At 34.7% G+C, this 17,032-nt stretch overlaps 1 protein-coding gene across 3 annotated transcripts in view; it reads left to right on the top strand.

Annotated features, from left to right (window-relative positions):
* Positions 1-17,032, top strand: part of Nipbl (NIPBL cohesin loading factor) — a 162,544-nt gene that overhangs the window by 78,409 nt on the left and 67,103 nt on the right. For all 3 annotated transcript variants that reach the window (XM_027401313.2, XM_027401314.2, XM_027401315.2), the window contains 4 exons: positions 1,921-2,081; positions 2,771-2,867; positions 4,913-5,539; positions 12,438-14,048. In XM_027401313.2, the coding sequence (XP_027257114.1) occupies positions 1,921-2,081; positions 2,771-2,867; positions 4,913-5,539; positions 12,438-14,048 (2,496 nt within the window). The remainder of the gene's footprint in view (positions 1-1,920; positions 2,082-2,770; positions 2,868-4,912; positions 5,540-12,437; positions 14,049-17,032) is intronic.

The following is a 17,032-nucleotide window of genomic DNA, read 5'->3' as shown; positions in this document are numbered from 1 at the left end:
TCTTTCAGGGGGTTTCATTCTCTTTTGGTTTCTGGTTTGGGGTTTTTGTTGTTGTTGTTTTGTTTTGTTTTGTTTTGAGAGTGGGTCTCTCTATGCCGCCATAGCTGTTCTGAACTCGCTATATAGACAAGACTGGTCTCTAACTCACAGAGATCCGCCAGCCTCTGCCTGTCAAGTGTGAGATTAAAGGCATGAATTACCACATCCAGCTGACCTCTCTTTTGGGATAGGTTAATTTTTAAAAGTAATATTATGTAGCTCAATATAACAGGAATCAAATTTGTTGTACTGTTAGTACAGACATGGAAAAGTAATGCATGCTAAAGTGCAGTGTGATTAAGTGTCTAGAAACATACCCATAAAGCAAATGAAAACTTCATACGTATCTTAATAGGGAATAATATATGATTATATGCTGTATAGTATATAATTGTATTTTCTAATAGGGAGATATTATTTAATTGTACTAAGACAGTTGAAAAAGGGCATAATTGTGTCATTTACTACAATATGCTTAAAATAAATTTTAATCTTTATAAAGCTTTTTTTTAATGTAGAAAACTTTTCTATAACTTTGTGGTAAGGAGGGAATATGACTAACAGTGTAAATGAAAGAGTTTTGGCTTTGTTGCTAATTAAGAAATGTAAACTAAAGTGACTATCAAGAATATTTTTCACTCTCAGTAACAAAAATTGTTGGTAAATAAAAAAGCATCATACTACTGATGAATTAAGGGACTTAAATAATTTGTAAAGGTATTTGAAAGTTTTCAGGAAGACTTACAAATGTGTGAAACTAGTAATTTTATTAAGTCTTTAAAGTTACAAATACTAAAATGATTCATGTGTATATCATAAACTAACTAACACCCAGTAGTTTGAATAAGCCACCTGTTCCCATATAAAAATGAATAAATATATTGTGTACATTATTATATAGCAGGATATAGGTAATTGCCTATTCAAAACGAATGAATTTAAGATTGAATTATATGCTGGGCGTTGGTGGCGCACGCCTTTAATCCCAGTATCCCAGCACTCAGGAGGCAGAGGCAGGTGGATCCCTGTGAGTTCGAGGCCAGCCTGGTCTCCAGAGCGAGTGCCAGGATAGGCTCCAAAGTTACACAGAGAAACCCTGTCTCGAAAAGCAAAAAAATAAAATAAAATAAAATAAAATAAAATTGCATATATATATGAAATAGAAAAAAATCACAGCATAATACCTAATTAAAAAGGAAGTTATATGCCTGAAGTTCATGAAGCCCTGGATTCTATCCGCAGCACTGCATTAAACTAGGTATGGTGACCCAGGTTTGTAATCCCAGCATTTAAGAGGTAGAGGAAGTAACGCCAGAAAGTCAAGGAAATCCTCAGCTACATAGCAAATTTGAGGCCATCCTGAGCCACATGGGGCTCTGTCTGAAAAAAGAAAAACAAGTTGTAAATGGATTTATAAACAGATCATTTAGAACATTATATTCCAAACAGAACAAACAGAACCTGTGTATTATTTGATAATATGTTTCTTTACAATAAAAATACAACGATATACATGCATAGAGTGATCTGATGCCAAACTATCCTTTCCTATGGAATAAAGTGAGAACAGAAAACACAAATATAGAGAGCTTTACCCGTATCTGTGGCAGTATTTGTTTCAAAATTTGTTTCAAAAATGGATCTGAAGGACATCTATTATAGTGTTAAGATTTGTAGTCAGTATTTGTAGTTTTATATTTTGTTTGGTTAGTGCAGTATCTTACATAGCCCATGTTGTATTCAAACTTGCTGTATATCCAAGGATCAGTACACAAATGTTCATTATATTCTTTACATTTCTGTATGTTTAAAATATTCTTGTAATTATTTTCTAAGAATTCCTCTAGTTAATTTTCATATTTTTAAAATGTTTTATTTCAGCATCAGTATCAAGTCCTATTGTTGCCGGTAGCTTGAGAAACATCCATGATAACAAAGTTTCTGGTCCATTATCTGGCAACTCAGCTAATCATCATGCTGATAACCCTAGACATGGCTCAAGTGACGACTACCTTCACATGGTGCACAGGCTAAGTAGTGATGTATGTAATGTCCTAGTATAAATGCAGTAATGGCTGATGTCTGTCTTGTAGCCCAGCATTTTATAGCACTAGTGAAGGATATCTACTCTACCTTGAGAATTATTCTAGAGTCTGAGAACATAAGTGTGAATGTAATACCTCGAGATTAATCTATAGAGTAGGATTCAATTGCAGTTATAATAGTGGTTATACCAAACTATTCTCTCAAGTAGCAAACCTTTGTTCGTATTTGACTTGTTAATAGTTCTCTGCTTCCTCATATTTAACATTTTCTCATTAAAATATTTTGCATATTAGAAATTTTCTTATTATGGATGTCATTGCATTTTTATGTAAATTGCCTATATTTAAAGGTAACAGAGATGACAGTGGACTCTGCTCAAAAGACATTTACAGTCTCATAGAGTACTCTTCACATCTCTCTTTTATAGAAAGCAAACCAAAATGGAGCATGCTCCTAATGTCAGTTTTCTTTATTCATTGCTATGCATAGGGTGTTGGTTCTTTTGGATACAATTTCAATTCTTCTAAGATATACCATGAAGAAAACAGGAAAGTGCAGAAGAATTATACTATTGAATTTCAACACTTTACCTGTCAGTAATTTATGTCTCTTTATTAGTTCTCTTTAAGATTTCAGTAATGTATCTCCTAGCATTCAAGATAGAAATTTTATGTTTTACTTTTAGGATGGCGATTCTTCAACAATGAGGAATGCTGCATCTTTTCCCTTGAGGTCTCCACAGCCAGTTTGTTCCCCTGCTGGAAGTGATGGAACACCTAAAGGTATTGTTCTAACTAGAAACATTTCTGTGTATTTCATATTTCAAGCAGACTTAGACCAAGTATCTAGATATTTAAGTCTGTTCCAATTTATTTAAATTGTTCATCTTTATATTTGCTAAATCCTAGTAAACTCTTAAGTATATACAGTATCATTCTTACTAGTAAATCCAGTGGCCTCTCGCAATCATAACCTTCTTACCTCTCTAAAATGTTTGAACTGTTAAATCGGATTCATCTGTCCACCTCCTGAAAAAACTTCATAAAACTGGCTTGCTGTCTTCCTGCTCTTTTCATTGGCATTCACCCCCCCACCCCCCGACTTTAATGCATCTCTACAGGCTCCTTTTTACTTTACTCCCTTTTCAAGATTTCTGTCACTAGAAATCAGTGTTCCTGCTGTACTTTTTACCTTTTGACCTTTAATCCCAACACTTAGGGAGGCAAGGGCTTGGTGAATCTCTGTGAGTTTGAAGCCACCCCATGCTGCATGCTGAGACCCTGTCTTAAGAAAAAAGGCAGTAAAGCCGGGTGGTGGTGGTGCACACTTTTAATCCCAGCATCTGAGAGGCAGAGATGAGCTCTTTGAGTTCGAGGATACCTGGTTTACAGAGAGAGTTTCAGGACAGCCAAGGCTACACAGAGAAACCTTGTCTCAAAAAAAAAAAAAAAAAAAAATCTGAACAAAAAGAGGAAGGAGAAGAAAGAGAAAAGATAGTAATAAGTTGTAAAATACCATATCATTTTCTGGTAAATTTCTAATGTGGGCTATTCTGCCCTATATGGTAAAGCATTTTTTTTTTGCAGATGATATTCCAACTTAAGGACATTCTTTATAAAATAGAGGCTGAACCTATCTCTTCAAGATTTTTCACCAGATGTTTTACTAGATTCTCCAGAGAGAGAAGGCAAAAAGAATGAAAATGAAATTAGGCAAGAATGATAAAAAGACGAGTGAAAAAGCTGCAGTGTGTGGTATTTTAGTTCTATAAATGTACACATTTGAGGGATTTAAGAAAGACCAGCTTCTAAGAAAGAAAACTAGATTAGCCATCATAATCAGACATTTATCATTCAAATTTGTCAAGGTTAGAAGTTATTGATGCCTTCTAGGAAGGGATAACAAAGAAATAGATAGTTAATCTAAATAACCACCTTGCTTTTCTGCTGACACTTAGGGGAAAATGGATGATGGGTAGATAAATAAATGACAGAATACCTCAAATTGAAGCAGCTTAAACAATATCATAAGTACACTATATGTCAAAAGCCTAAACATCACTTTATCAGGTTTCTTTCCAACTAGTCTTAAAATATTAGTGTATTATCAGTTATTTTAATTTGATTTTAAGGTAAATTGTTGAAATTTTGAGCTTTTTATAAAGTACTGTGTAAAAATTCAGACAGAAAAATCTGGTCCTTAGCTATTCATGCTTGCTAGCTATTTAACTTTGGAAAAATTTCTAACCTGTGAACAGGTTCCTTTTTTAGCAAAACTAACAATAATGCTCCACAATGTTCTTAAAAATAAATGAATTGGTCTGGAGAGATGATGGCTCAGTGATTAAGATCACTGACTGCTCTTCCAGAGGACCTGGATTCAATTCCCAGCAACCTACATGGCAGTTAGCAACTGTGTGTAACTCCCAAGAACTGACAACCTCACACAGGCATACATATAGGCAAAACAACAATGCATGTAAAATAAAAATAAATGAATTATTAAAGTAAATTAATTCATTAATCAAGCATGGTGGTACACACAGGTAATTGCAGCATTAGAGAGCTGATGGCAATGTCAGGAGTTCTAAATCAATGTTGGCTTCCTAGCAAGTTCAGGGATAGCCTGGGTAGCATGAGTCTTTGTCTCGAAAATTAAGTGAAGTAGTATATGAAGTATCTTTTATAGTTCAAGCTACAGTTCCAAAGTACCTAGGGTTAGAAAATTTAATATTTGATCCACCTTAACTGTTATCACTTAATATTTTTATTACACTAAAATGTGTAAAGTGGCACAACTGTTTATTTTTGTTGAATTTTTTTTCTAGGATCAAGACCACCTTTAATTCTACAATCTCAGTCTTTACCTTGTTCATCACCTCGAGATGTTCCTCCAGATATCTTGCTAGATTCTCCAGAGAGAAAACAAAAAAAGCAAAAGAAAATGAAATTAGGCAAAGATGAAAAAGACCAGAATGAGAAAGCTGCAATGTATGATATAATTAGTTCTCCAACCAAGGACTCTACTAAACTTACTTTAAGACTTTCTCGTGTAAAATCTTCAGATATGGACCAGCAAGAGGATATGCTATCTGGTATGGAAAATAGCAATGTTTCAGAAAATGATATTCCTTTTAATGTGCAGTATCCAGGACAGACTTCAAAAACACCCATTACTCCACAGGAGGTAAACCGCCCACTTAATGCTGCTCAGTGTTTGTCGCAGCAAGAACAAACAGCATTCCTTCCAGCAAATCAAGTGCCTGTTTTACAACAGAACACTTCAGTTGCTGCAAAACAACCACAGACTTCTGTTGTACAGAATCAGCAACAGGTATCACAGCAGGGGCCGATATATGACGAAGTGGAATTGGATGCATTGGCTGAAATTGAGCGGATAGAGAGAGAATCAGCCATTGAAAGGGAGCGCTTCTCAAAGGAAGTTCAAGATAAAGGTAAGAAATCTGGGGCACATGAGTGATTAATCCATTGTCATCTCATGTGTGAATTCCTTTCATTATCTGAAACAACTATATCAGACTTGGTAATTCTGTACCGTTTATTATCAATTTTGAACTATGTGATTTTATTTTCTATTATTCTAAAATAAGCATTACTGTTTCAATATTACACTTATTTTATCCAAGTTATGCTGACTGAATTGTACACCATCCATTTTTTCTGTAAAAAACAGGTTTACCATTGAATTATTTTAAAGCAGGTACAAACCAGGTGTGATGGTTGATGCCTGTAATTTCAGTATTTGGGAGGCAGAAGCCAAAGGATTGCTGCAAGGTGGAAGCCAGGCTGTACTTAATAGTGAGTTTGCTGCCAACCTGAGCTACAGAGTGAGACTGTTTCAAAAACAAACAAACAAACAAAAAAAAACCAACAAAAAAAAAAACAAAGTGGGTTTATCTTAGGAGAACTTACTTAAGTGTGTGTTTATTAAGAATTCATCTGTTTTGATAGTGCGAAGTTTTTATAGTAAATTTTAGAAAGTTTTAAGCTAATATTAAATAGCAAACTCTTAAGGATCTAAGAAAGATCTTTTGATGTGATTCAATTAAGTGTTCCCTTTTATCCAACTAGTATATGGCAGGGCACAGTTTGAAGGTATACCTATGAGTTTATTGGCTTACTTCATCCTTCATAATCAAATTAAAGTAAGTCTTGCCAGAAGTGATGACACACACCTTTAAACCCAGAATCTTGGGAGGCAGAGACTGATGGATCTCTGTGAGTTCTAAGACAGCAGTATTGTTACACAGAGAAACCCTGTCTCAAAAAAAGAAAAGAAAAGAAAAGAAAAGAAAAGAAAAGAAAAGAAGTAAATCTTTAGTGCTTAATAAAATCCCTTTAATTTTTTAAGCAAGATATATGAGATCCTGAAATTACTAGTATAATTTATGAACTTGATGTCTTTACAGATGTATATGTACATTAGATTATCCGAATGTAAAGCATATTTATAGTTCAATTTTATTCTTGATACTGAATAGAGTTCATTTTGCCTATCTGTTATGTGACAGGTTCATCACTAAATAACTGTGTTCTGTTCTAAGAAATATGCTGAAGGTTCATGTTATCTCTTTTATCATGGTGAATTTTTTAACATTGATGAAAAATGGTCTATATTTAGAAATTATACTATAATGTCTTCACAGTAAATCATAAGTAGGACCCATAGTCTTTATTTTACTGGTTAGAGAACTTGTTTTGTTTTGTTTTGTTTTTGTTTTTAGCCTTTTGAAAACCTTGGTCATAAACCTTTGTTAAAGATAAGAAAGTGTGGCTGACTCTTTAACTTGTGATGAGTTTCAGTATAGATTGTAATGTGCATTGTAGTTTTCTGCCTTTGTAAAAATTGTGCATGTTAAGGTATTCAGCTTTCCTTTATAATATTGAAGTATGCAAAATTTGTGACTACTATGACAGTTTTGAAACAAATATTCAAAATTGTTACTGACTAACCAGAAATACTACTAATGTAGAGAACGGAATTTCCATGTGAAATTTCATTTTTGTTATGGAAGATTCTGTTGTGGAAAATGGGGTAGGTGGATATTGTTTTAAGTGATTTTTAGTAGTTGTTGACAGGAACAAAAACAGAAGAAATTGTAAACACTTTTGTTACCTTTTCTGTATTTTCATTATGTCAAATGTGTTGAAACTGGAGATTTTAGTTTTAAAGTGGAATGAGGGGCTTAAGAGGTGACTTGGTAGATGAGAACATGCTCTGTTCTTGTAAAGGACTGGAGTTTAGTTCTCAGCACTCGTATCTGGCAGCTCACAAATGCCTGTAACTACAGCTGCAGAGGCCAGTGCCCTGTCCCCTGCACACATGTGCACATAGACACACACACACACACACACACACACACACACACACACACACACACAAATAAAAGTAAGATAAATGTGTCTTTTAAAAGTGGATTCAAGGGGCTGAAGAATGGGTCAGCAGTTAAGCATACTTGTTCTTGCAGAGGGTGCAGGTTTGATTCATAGCACCCACATGTGGCTCACAACCCTCCATAACTCTAGTTCCAGTGGCTCTGATGCCCCCTTCTGAGCTTGGCAGGGACTAGGCATACACATAGTACAAAGACGTAACATGGAAGCAGAACATTCATACACATAAAATAAAACAAATATTTTTAAAAACAGAGGTGAACATAAAGGTTAATTATAATAGGCATAATTTGCTTATTAGTAAACTTACTTTTCACCCCCTAACTTATTTGGGAGATCAAAATAAAGCAATTACATTTATTGTTCTTTCAGAAATTTGTAATGCGTATTCTACTTTGAATCATTTGAATAGTTTTCTCCATAACCTGTGATTATGTGGCTACAATAAATTTAACTGAAACTTACAGGACAAAGCTAGCATACAGTTCTAGTGAAGGATCATATGTTCTATGACTATAAAGACTAAGTAGATTTTACTAACTTCATTTCACAGTTGTCATTTTTTAAGGTGTTTTCTGATGTCAGTTCCTATTATGTTATATGTAAATTATATGGAGATTTGGAGATACTGAAATAATATATTATTGTGTTCCATGGGTGTACATAAAGTTATAAATAAATGTGTAATTTTTCTTAATTGGTAATTTTGCTAAGTGAGCCCTGGAAAGATGAAATAATCACTTGAATAATTGAATAATTGATCATATCTTACCATTATTTTGATGTTTTCAAACTAAATTCTAAAGTTAACTTTAATGTATTCTAGCATATGGCTCTAAGAACTTTTGGTTGTATCACTGGTAACAAGGAGCACTCTGAACTCCTTGTCTAGTTTGCAGTTTTGTTGCATGCCCTTTCTAGGGTCTGAGTTGTTTACCATGACATTTATATGTTATGGAAAAAATATTTTTGTCAGAAAACAGAAGCCAAACCCCTATATCTTATAATTAAGAATAAATACTGATAACTGTGGAATTCAAGAATAGAAATAGATTAGTCTTAAATATTCTATATATGTTGTGATTAAACCTACCTGGTTCTGCACATAGGCAGAATTGCTTTTCTTGATGCTGGGTGTTTATGTTCTTGGCCTGTTCTTTCTTTGAACATACAAATATACATATTAAAAAACAAATTGCAACCTAATATTACACTATTCCCAAAATAAGTTTCTCTCAGAAGCCGGGTGTTGGTGGCGCACGCCTTTAATCCCAGCACTTGGGAGGCAGAGGCGGGTGGATCTCTGTGAGTTCGAGACCAGCCTGGTCTACAAGAGCTAGTTCCAGGACAGCCTCCAAAGCCACAGAGAAAACCCTGTCTCAAAAAAACAAGAAAAAAAAACAAAAGACAAAAATAAGTTTCTCTCAATATGCCTTGCTCATACTTGTAGCATCTGTAATTGTATACATTAATTTTTTTATTTTTTTTATTTGAGTTACAAACATTATTGAATTACATGACAATTCCAGTTCCCGTCTCCCTCCCCTCCTCCCCTGTATACATTAATTTTTAAAAAACTGTTCACCTTTGCTTCTAAAATGACCTATAAGGATTGTATTTGTCCTTTGTGTGCTAAAATATTCCTGCTATCTTTTTCTTAAAGGTATTCCTTTATTTATCTTTGTCTATTTCATTTCCCAAGGTCTTGTTTTCCATATCAACAAATGTAAGGAACTTCCTAATGTTTATCATAATGTTAAAATACACTGACTGTAACTCTTATAAGAAATAGGTTACAGATTGAGCATTGTTGATTTCCTCCCTACCAAAAAAATAAAACCCAGAATGCTCTCATATGTAAAACTTACTGAGCATGAAAATTTCAAATTTGAGAGCATTATGAATTTTGTTATTTTGAGATTAGGGTTATCCAGCTAGTAAAATCTATGAAAATACTACAAAGTCTGAAAAACTCATAATCAGAAATGCTTTCATTCCCAAGCACCTACTGTTGTTTGAAAAGAGATACTGGTATTTGGGACGAGAATACCTGTGTGTGCTGTTGTTTAGGTGTCGGGTATTTTCATTTGTCCCAGATGGCTACTGCATTCTGCTTTTAATAGGTTTAGGTTTTATTTAAAATATATTTAGTAGCTGTAACAGTTTGTTTCTTGTAAGCCTAAGAAACTTGAACTTCTGGAAGGTTGAGCCTTAGTTTCAAAATATTCACAACTAAGTGACAAATGGTTTCAAATCATTTTTTTTGTACACATTTTCTTTAGGAGTATGGTAAATTCTGAAAGCTAATGTTACGATTCCTGAAACTAAAGAGAAATTAAAGGTAATCAGTGTCCCAAATATTAAAATTACCCTTTACAGATGGGCTTTCATTGTTGTGTAAAGGTCATGATGTAGTGAAGACAAAAGAAGAGGGCAAAGGTGAGCTGTCCATGTCCAGAGCCTCTTTACAGGGATAAACCCATGGGAGAACTGAAGCAGACAACACCCTGAAATCACAAAATTAGTTCTTTCCTGGACCCCCAACTCCCTGCAACAAAACAATGAAGTATTTTTCAACAGATGAAAAATTCTGATCTGGTTTGGTGGCCCATACCTTTATTTCAGCAGTCGGGAAGCCAGGCAGAAAGAAGCCTGGACACTATACCAAGCCACACACCAACATGAGACTGTCAGAGAGAAAGGGGAGTGAGTGACAGAAGAGGGAGGGGGAGGATGATCTACAACTTTGTATCCAGCAGTGTTTTCTTTATAGTAGAAAAAGTAAGATCTTTATTAATCTTTATTACATTGCTTATGTGTTATAATTTGTAGAATATGTATTTCTTTCAAATAAATTACTTGCCAGTTTTTATTTTAATAACAAAAGGTAAATTAAAATGAAGTTAATGATCCATAAATTCTTTTAAGAATTTTTCGTCCTTTTAAAATCCACCTAAGTTAATGTTTATTTCTGAAAAAAATATATTAATCAAAGAATGTGGCACAGATTTAACAAAATTCTTGAGATGTCTGGGGTTAATTATATTAGTTTTGAAGTATGATTAAGTTATTATTTTAATGACATTTACAAAAATCTGTTGCCTTGAAACTGTAGAAGTCTTAAGTTGTGTGAATTTTTGGTTTTGTTATAAAGGCTTAAGGGATAAGCTTAAGCCTTTCTGTTTGTGATGTAGTAATTGTTTTGTGTGCTGTATGGCAAGATTAAAATTTTGTGACACAAAAAAATTTGTGACAATATTTTAAAGGGATACTGTAAACATAATTTTAGTATTCTGAGAATTTCTTTCCTCGGGTATTGTTTCAGAAGGCTTCATATACACTCTTATCTGACAGGTTATTTGGAAAACAATGTAATGATAAAAATGATAACATTTTATTTTTGTTGTTTAGAAGTGCAGCATGTGTGACAATGGTGTTGACTTCTGTGTAACAGAGCAGATTGTATGTTTGGGGGTAGGTCCTGGAGATAAAACTCATGTTCTCATACATTCTAGGAAAGCATTCAACCACTGTGACATCTTCAGCCCTGAAGTATATTTTCATTACATTTGATTAGACTTTATATTGGAATGAACTGCTCCTTCTGTCTTTGAGAGTCAAACAATGGAATTTGGTATATAAAAGACACATTACAACTTTAAAAAGTGTTTTCGGGATTCTATTCCACTACAATAAAATAATCATGTCTCACCTGTCACTTTGAAGTTTTAATCTTGTAATACTGTTCCCTTAAATGGTATGTCCCATTGATAGATATTATCAGGGAATCTAGAAATTCTCTTGTTAAAGTAACTAAAATTGACTTTTTAAAACATAGTTTAAAAGTTCAGGAAATAAATTGAGTAGACAAAAACCACAAGGTACTATGAATCTGTTTTTAGATTCAGTTCATAAATGGTGAACCAGAAATCTTCTGAGTTAGGATAGAATCAAACAAACAGAAATGCATATCTGCTAAAAAGTACTTCACAATGTATTGAATAGTAGGTTTGTGTTAGTATGCATGTGTTGTTATATTTCATAATACTGTAGTTCTCCCCCACTCCCCCCCCGTAGTCAATAATATAAACCACTAGAATGAAAAGCCTAAAGACATGTTTGTCCATGAAAGTTGCTCAGAGCAAGATTTATCTAAGTAAAGTGTGTGCTTATAATCTTTCTAACAGGAGACAAAGGCAGGAGGATCTGGAGTTCAGGGCCACTCTGGGCTACATTATAAATTCTAGCCCAGGTTACGGTATATAGAAAGACCCTGACTCAAACACACAAACAGAAAGACAGAATTCATCTAAAAAAAAAAAAAATCCATGTTTCTGATTATTCCCATGATATAACTTCTTTGTTCAATTTTATTTCTAACATTGTGTGTTAACTTTTAAGTTCCATGTGCACTGTTAACATCTGAAGAATTTGAATTCTGGATTAACGTATAATGGCAAAGTCATGATATTTTGTCATTCTCCTATCATTTATCCTTTCTTCAGTGATATAACTACCTCTGTATTTTAGTCTTATTCTTTTCTATCTTGTATGTCTTTCATGTAGTAAAACACTGTGTTTCCAATTGTATTTGGCAGATTTAGGACTCATAATTGTTTTAACAATAAAGTGATCTTAAGTGAAAATATGTGATGTATAGCTAGTCTTACAAAGCAACTTGGGTCTTTTATATATAAACATTAATTCATGTGTGTATTACAAGTTCTATTCATTTGTATTCATATACTTACATACTCAAAATGCTACTGAGTTATTTTTGATGTAATCTATTAATTATTGAAGTTCAGTAAGCATACAGATCTCATATCTTAGTTTTAAAAGTAGTCATTCATGCTGTTTTAAAAATTAGATTTTGTTTTTTAGTAATATAAGAATGTATCTTGTTACTGATGTTGACTATTTATCTTTAAATTTCAGATAAACCTTTGAAAAAAAGAAAACAAGATTCTTACCCACAGGAGGCTGGGGGTGCTACAGGAGGTAATAGACCAGCTTCTCAGGAGACGGGTTCTACGGGAAATGGGTCAAGGCCAGCATTAATGGTTAGCATTGATCTTCATCAGGCAGGAAGAGTGGACTCTCAGGCTTCTATAACTCAGGATTCAGACTCCATAAAAAAGCCTGAAGAAATGAAACAGTGTAATGATGCACCCATTTCTGTTCTTCAGGAAGATATTATTGGAAGTCTTAAGTCTATACCAGAAAACCATCCTGAGACACCTAAAAAAAAGTCTGAACCTGAGCTCTCAAAAAGTGAAGTGAAACAAAATGAAAGTAGGTTGTCAGAATCTAAACCAAATGAAAACCAACTGCTGGAGACAAAGTCAAGTGAAAGTAAGTTAGAAACTAAAACCGAGACCCAAACAGAAGAACTTAAACAGAATGAGAACAAAACTACAGAATGCAAACAGAATGAGAGCACTGTAGTTGAGCCTAAACAGAGTGAAAATAGACTATGTGATGCAAAACCAAATGACAACAAACAAAACAATACCAGGTCAGAAACAACAAAATCAAGACCTGAAACCCCAAAGCAGAAAGCTGAAAGCCGGCCTGAAACTCCAAAGCAAAAGGGTGAAGGTCGACCTGAAACCCCAAAGCAAAAGGGTGAAGGACGGCCTGAAACCCCAAAGCAAAAGGGTGAAGGACGGCCTGAAACCCCAAAGCAGAAAGGTGAAGGCCGGCCTGAAACCCCAAAACACAGGCATGAAAATAGGAGGGATGCTGGAAAGCCATCAACAGACAAAAAACCCGATGTGTCTAAGCATAAACAGGATATCAAATCTGACTCACCTCGTTTAAAATCAGAAAGAGCTGAAGCCTTAAAGCAAAGACCTGATGGGCGATCTGAGTCTCTAAGACGTGACCATGATAGTAAACAGAAATCAGATGATAGGGGTGAGTCAGAACGACATCGGGGGGATCAGGCAAGGGTTCGAAGACCAGAAACATTGAGATCTTCTAGTAGAAATGAACATAGCATTAAATCTGATGGTTCAAAAACTGAAAAGCTAGAAAGAAAACACAGGCATGAATCAGGGGACTCACGGGACAGACTTTCTTCTGGGGAACAAAAATCAAGACCAGACAGTCCTCGTGTAAAACAAGGAGATACTAATAAATCAAGACCTGGTTTTAAATCACCAAATAGTAAAGATGACAAAAGGACAGAGGGTAACAGAAGTAAAGTAGATAGTAATAAAGCGCACACTGACAATAAGGCTGAATTTCCAAGCTATTTGTTGGGGGGCAGGTCTGGTGCATTGAAAAATTTCGTCATTCCAAAAATCAAAAGGGATAAAGATGGCAATATTACTCAGGAAACTAAGAAAATGGATATGAAAGGAGATCAGAAAGACAAAGTAGAAAAAATGGGATTAGTTGAAGATCTAAACAAAGGCGCTAAGCCGGTAGTTGTTCTGCAAAAACTGTCGCTGGATGATGTCCAGAAGCTAATTAAAGATAGAGAGGAGAAATCAAGAAGTTCCCTTAAGTCTATCAAGAATAAGCCATCCAAATCAAATAAAGGTAAGAATACTTCCACAGTCACTGTATTTTAAGTTTGCTTTTAAGTATAAGCAATGGAAATCTATAAAACTGAAAAAGTTGATACATGAAAATGTAACACTTATGTAAGCAACAGTGTATTATTTTCAGGAATATAGATTAAATATTTTAGTAAACTTTTTTCCAACCTGTACTTGAACTTAGTCATGGTAGTCAAGAATTTTACTTCTGTCTGGGTTTAGAGAGGCATTCTTTCTCTGTTCTTTCAGGTATTTCTGAAAGTTACTTACTAGTCAAGTGAATGATGTGTTGTGGTAGACATATTTAGCTCTAAAAAGATATCTTCGCTATAGAGTTACACTATACAATGAAGTACTTAATTTCTGACATCTCAGTAAAGGTATATATGGTATGCAAGAACATGTTTTATAATTTTTAATTATCATACACTGTTTTCTTATAGGCTTTATGATTTAGTTATTGATGAATCATTTGAAAATTTATTTAGAAAGTTATTTAAAAGTTGGAGAAATGGGTTTTGTAACTTAAAAATATAAAAGGGTGGGGAATGGCACTTCCTTTCTAAACTGGTTTAAATTGTTGATTTGTGGAGTTGGAGCTGGTGTTATTTTCGTGTGATGACCGAATTAAATTCTCTAGTTACCTGACTAAAATTAAGTGCTAAGAATATAATTGCAGTTTAAGAAGAAAATAATCTTGTATTCCTTTGTATGTCTGTGTTTAAAATAGTTTTTTTTAATGGTGCCATGTGGCGAGTCCTACTTAACCTGTGTTTAATTTGAATACTATCTAAATAAAAACAGTTCTGAAGGCAGTAGAGCAAAACATTTGTTTTAGGTTTTCATTCTGTTACTGTCACTTAAAGCTTAAATTCATACTTATAAACAAATACATGAAATTTAATATTATTGTTCAGTATGGTAGTCAGTATCCTTTTGGCTATTTTGGTCAAAATTAACATAAGTATTAAAATCTGTTTATCAGTAGTCAAGTGTGGTTATTGACTGCTGTATTGTTCATCACAGATGAGAGAATTTGTATCATCACTTGTAGCATTGCAGTATAGTAGGAATAGAAGATATAATTGTTACCATTTGTAGCATGTAACTGTAGCTGTCTATCAAGGACAATAGTATTCAAACCGATTTGTGGCTAATCTGTTTTTACTTTTACTTGATTGTATCAAACGTTCACTCCTTTGCTACTGTTTTGTTTCTCAGAAATGAAAATTACTTTCTGAATCACTATTATTTGTGCCCTTCTAGGATTGTTAGGACAGTCAGAACTGCAAAACTAATAGGTGGTATTTATTGTTTAACCTGAATGTGTCTTTCTGCAGTTGCTTCTTAAAATAATATAAAGAGGTACAGGATATGTGACTGGCACAAGAATTGTTTCTTTTAAGTGAAGTTTGTTTGATAGGGTTTACTGTTGGTTTGGGGCTTTCCGTTTGTGTTGATTGGTTGGTTTGCTGGTTGGTTGGTATTTTTGATTTTGTTTTGTTTGCTTGTTTTCCAAACAAGGTTTCTCTCTGTAGCCCTAGCTGTCCTGAAATTCAGATATATCTGCCTCTGCCTCCCAGTTGTTGGGATTGGAGGTGTAAACCACCATTCCCAGGTAAATAGTAATTGTCAGTGAGTTTTGAGACAGCTTGTATTTATAGAGAATATGGTTTGGGGGCTGAACATGGTGGCACATGCCTGTAATCCCAGTACTCGGAAGGCAGGGGCAGGAAGATGTCTGTGAGCTTGAGGTCAGCCTGGTCTACATAGTGAGTTCCAGGCCAGCCAGATCTATTGATTCAAAAAACAAAGCAAACAAAAGCTAGTGGAAAGGCTCAAAGGATAAAGGTGTTTCCTGTATAAGCCTGGCAGCCTGAGTTCAAGTCCCAGAATCTACATAAATGGGAAGGAGAGAACCAAGTCCACAAATTGTCCTGACCTTCTTTACATGAATACTGTAGCAAGCATGCCAGGCATACACATCATGGGCACGCATGTGCACAATAAAAATAAATAAAATGTTAAATAAAGAATATGGTATGTAATTTTAATAGAGGAAGTAGAAAGATGGAAAGTGTTAGCTACCCTGTTTTTAAGCTCTGTTTTAACAAAATCTTTTACTGCTGCTAAAAAACATTAAGCCTGTTATGGTGGTGCACTCCAGTAAGATTTGCTGAGGGAGGCAGAGGTAGGAGGATCATGAGTTAGAGGACAGCCTGGGCTACACATTTTTGCTGGATAGTGGTGGCACACACCTTTAATCCCAGCACTTGGGAGGCAGAGACAGTCAGCTCTCTGTGAGTTCAAGGCTAGCCTGGTCTATAGAGGCGGTAGGTTCCAGGACAGACTCCAAAGTACAGAGAAATCATGTCTCAAAAAACCAAAACATAACCCATTAGCAGGTGTGTAGCGTGGGTGTGGTGGTGCAAGCCTGTGGTCCCAGCCTTCTGCACCTGGACAACAAAGGTGGGAGGATCTGAGCAAATTTAGGCCAGCTTGGTGTCCCTAGGAAGTTTCTGGTCAGACAGAGCTAGACATGAGATCCTGTACACACAGGGAGAGGTAGAGGCAGGAAAGTCTCTATGAGCTTTAGGCCAGCCTGGTACAGAGTGAGTTCTAGAAGAGCCAAAACTCCATAGTGAGACCCAGTTTGAAAACACAAAACAAGCAAAAAGAGTGTATTATAGGATCAGTAAGAAGGCTGAGGGGGCAAAGGCAATTTCTGAGAAGAGGACAAGGCTATGAACTCCAAATTGTTAGTAGCCATATTATATATTTGCATGTTTTTTTCACATCTTTTTAATGCTAATGCATGTTTCTTGTAAGAATATGCTTGATATGGTCATATTAACAAGTAAATAGACTTAGGTGTCTACCATTAGAGAGTAGTATATGTGTACATGTAAGGATATTTGTGTGTATATGCACATATATTAATAGATCTGCAATTACAATATGTAGAATTTGGGGTGATACTTTGTT

The sequence above is a fragment of the Cricetulus griseus genome, chromosome 2, assembly GCF_003668045.3.
Source record: "Cricetulus griseus strain 17A/GY chromosome 2, alternate assembly CriGri-PICRH-1.0, whole genome shotgun sequence".
NCBI classification, from domain to species: domain Eukaryota; kingdom Metazoa; phylum Chordata; class Mammalia; order Rodentia; family Cricetidae; genus Cricetulus; species Cricetulus griseus.
This window is presented reverse-complemented; position numbering and strand designations above follow the sequence as displayed.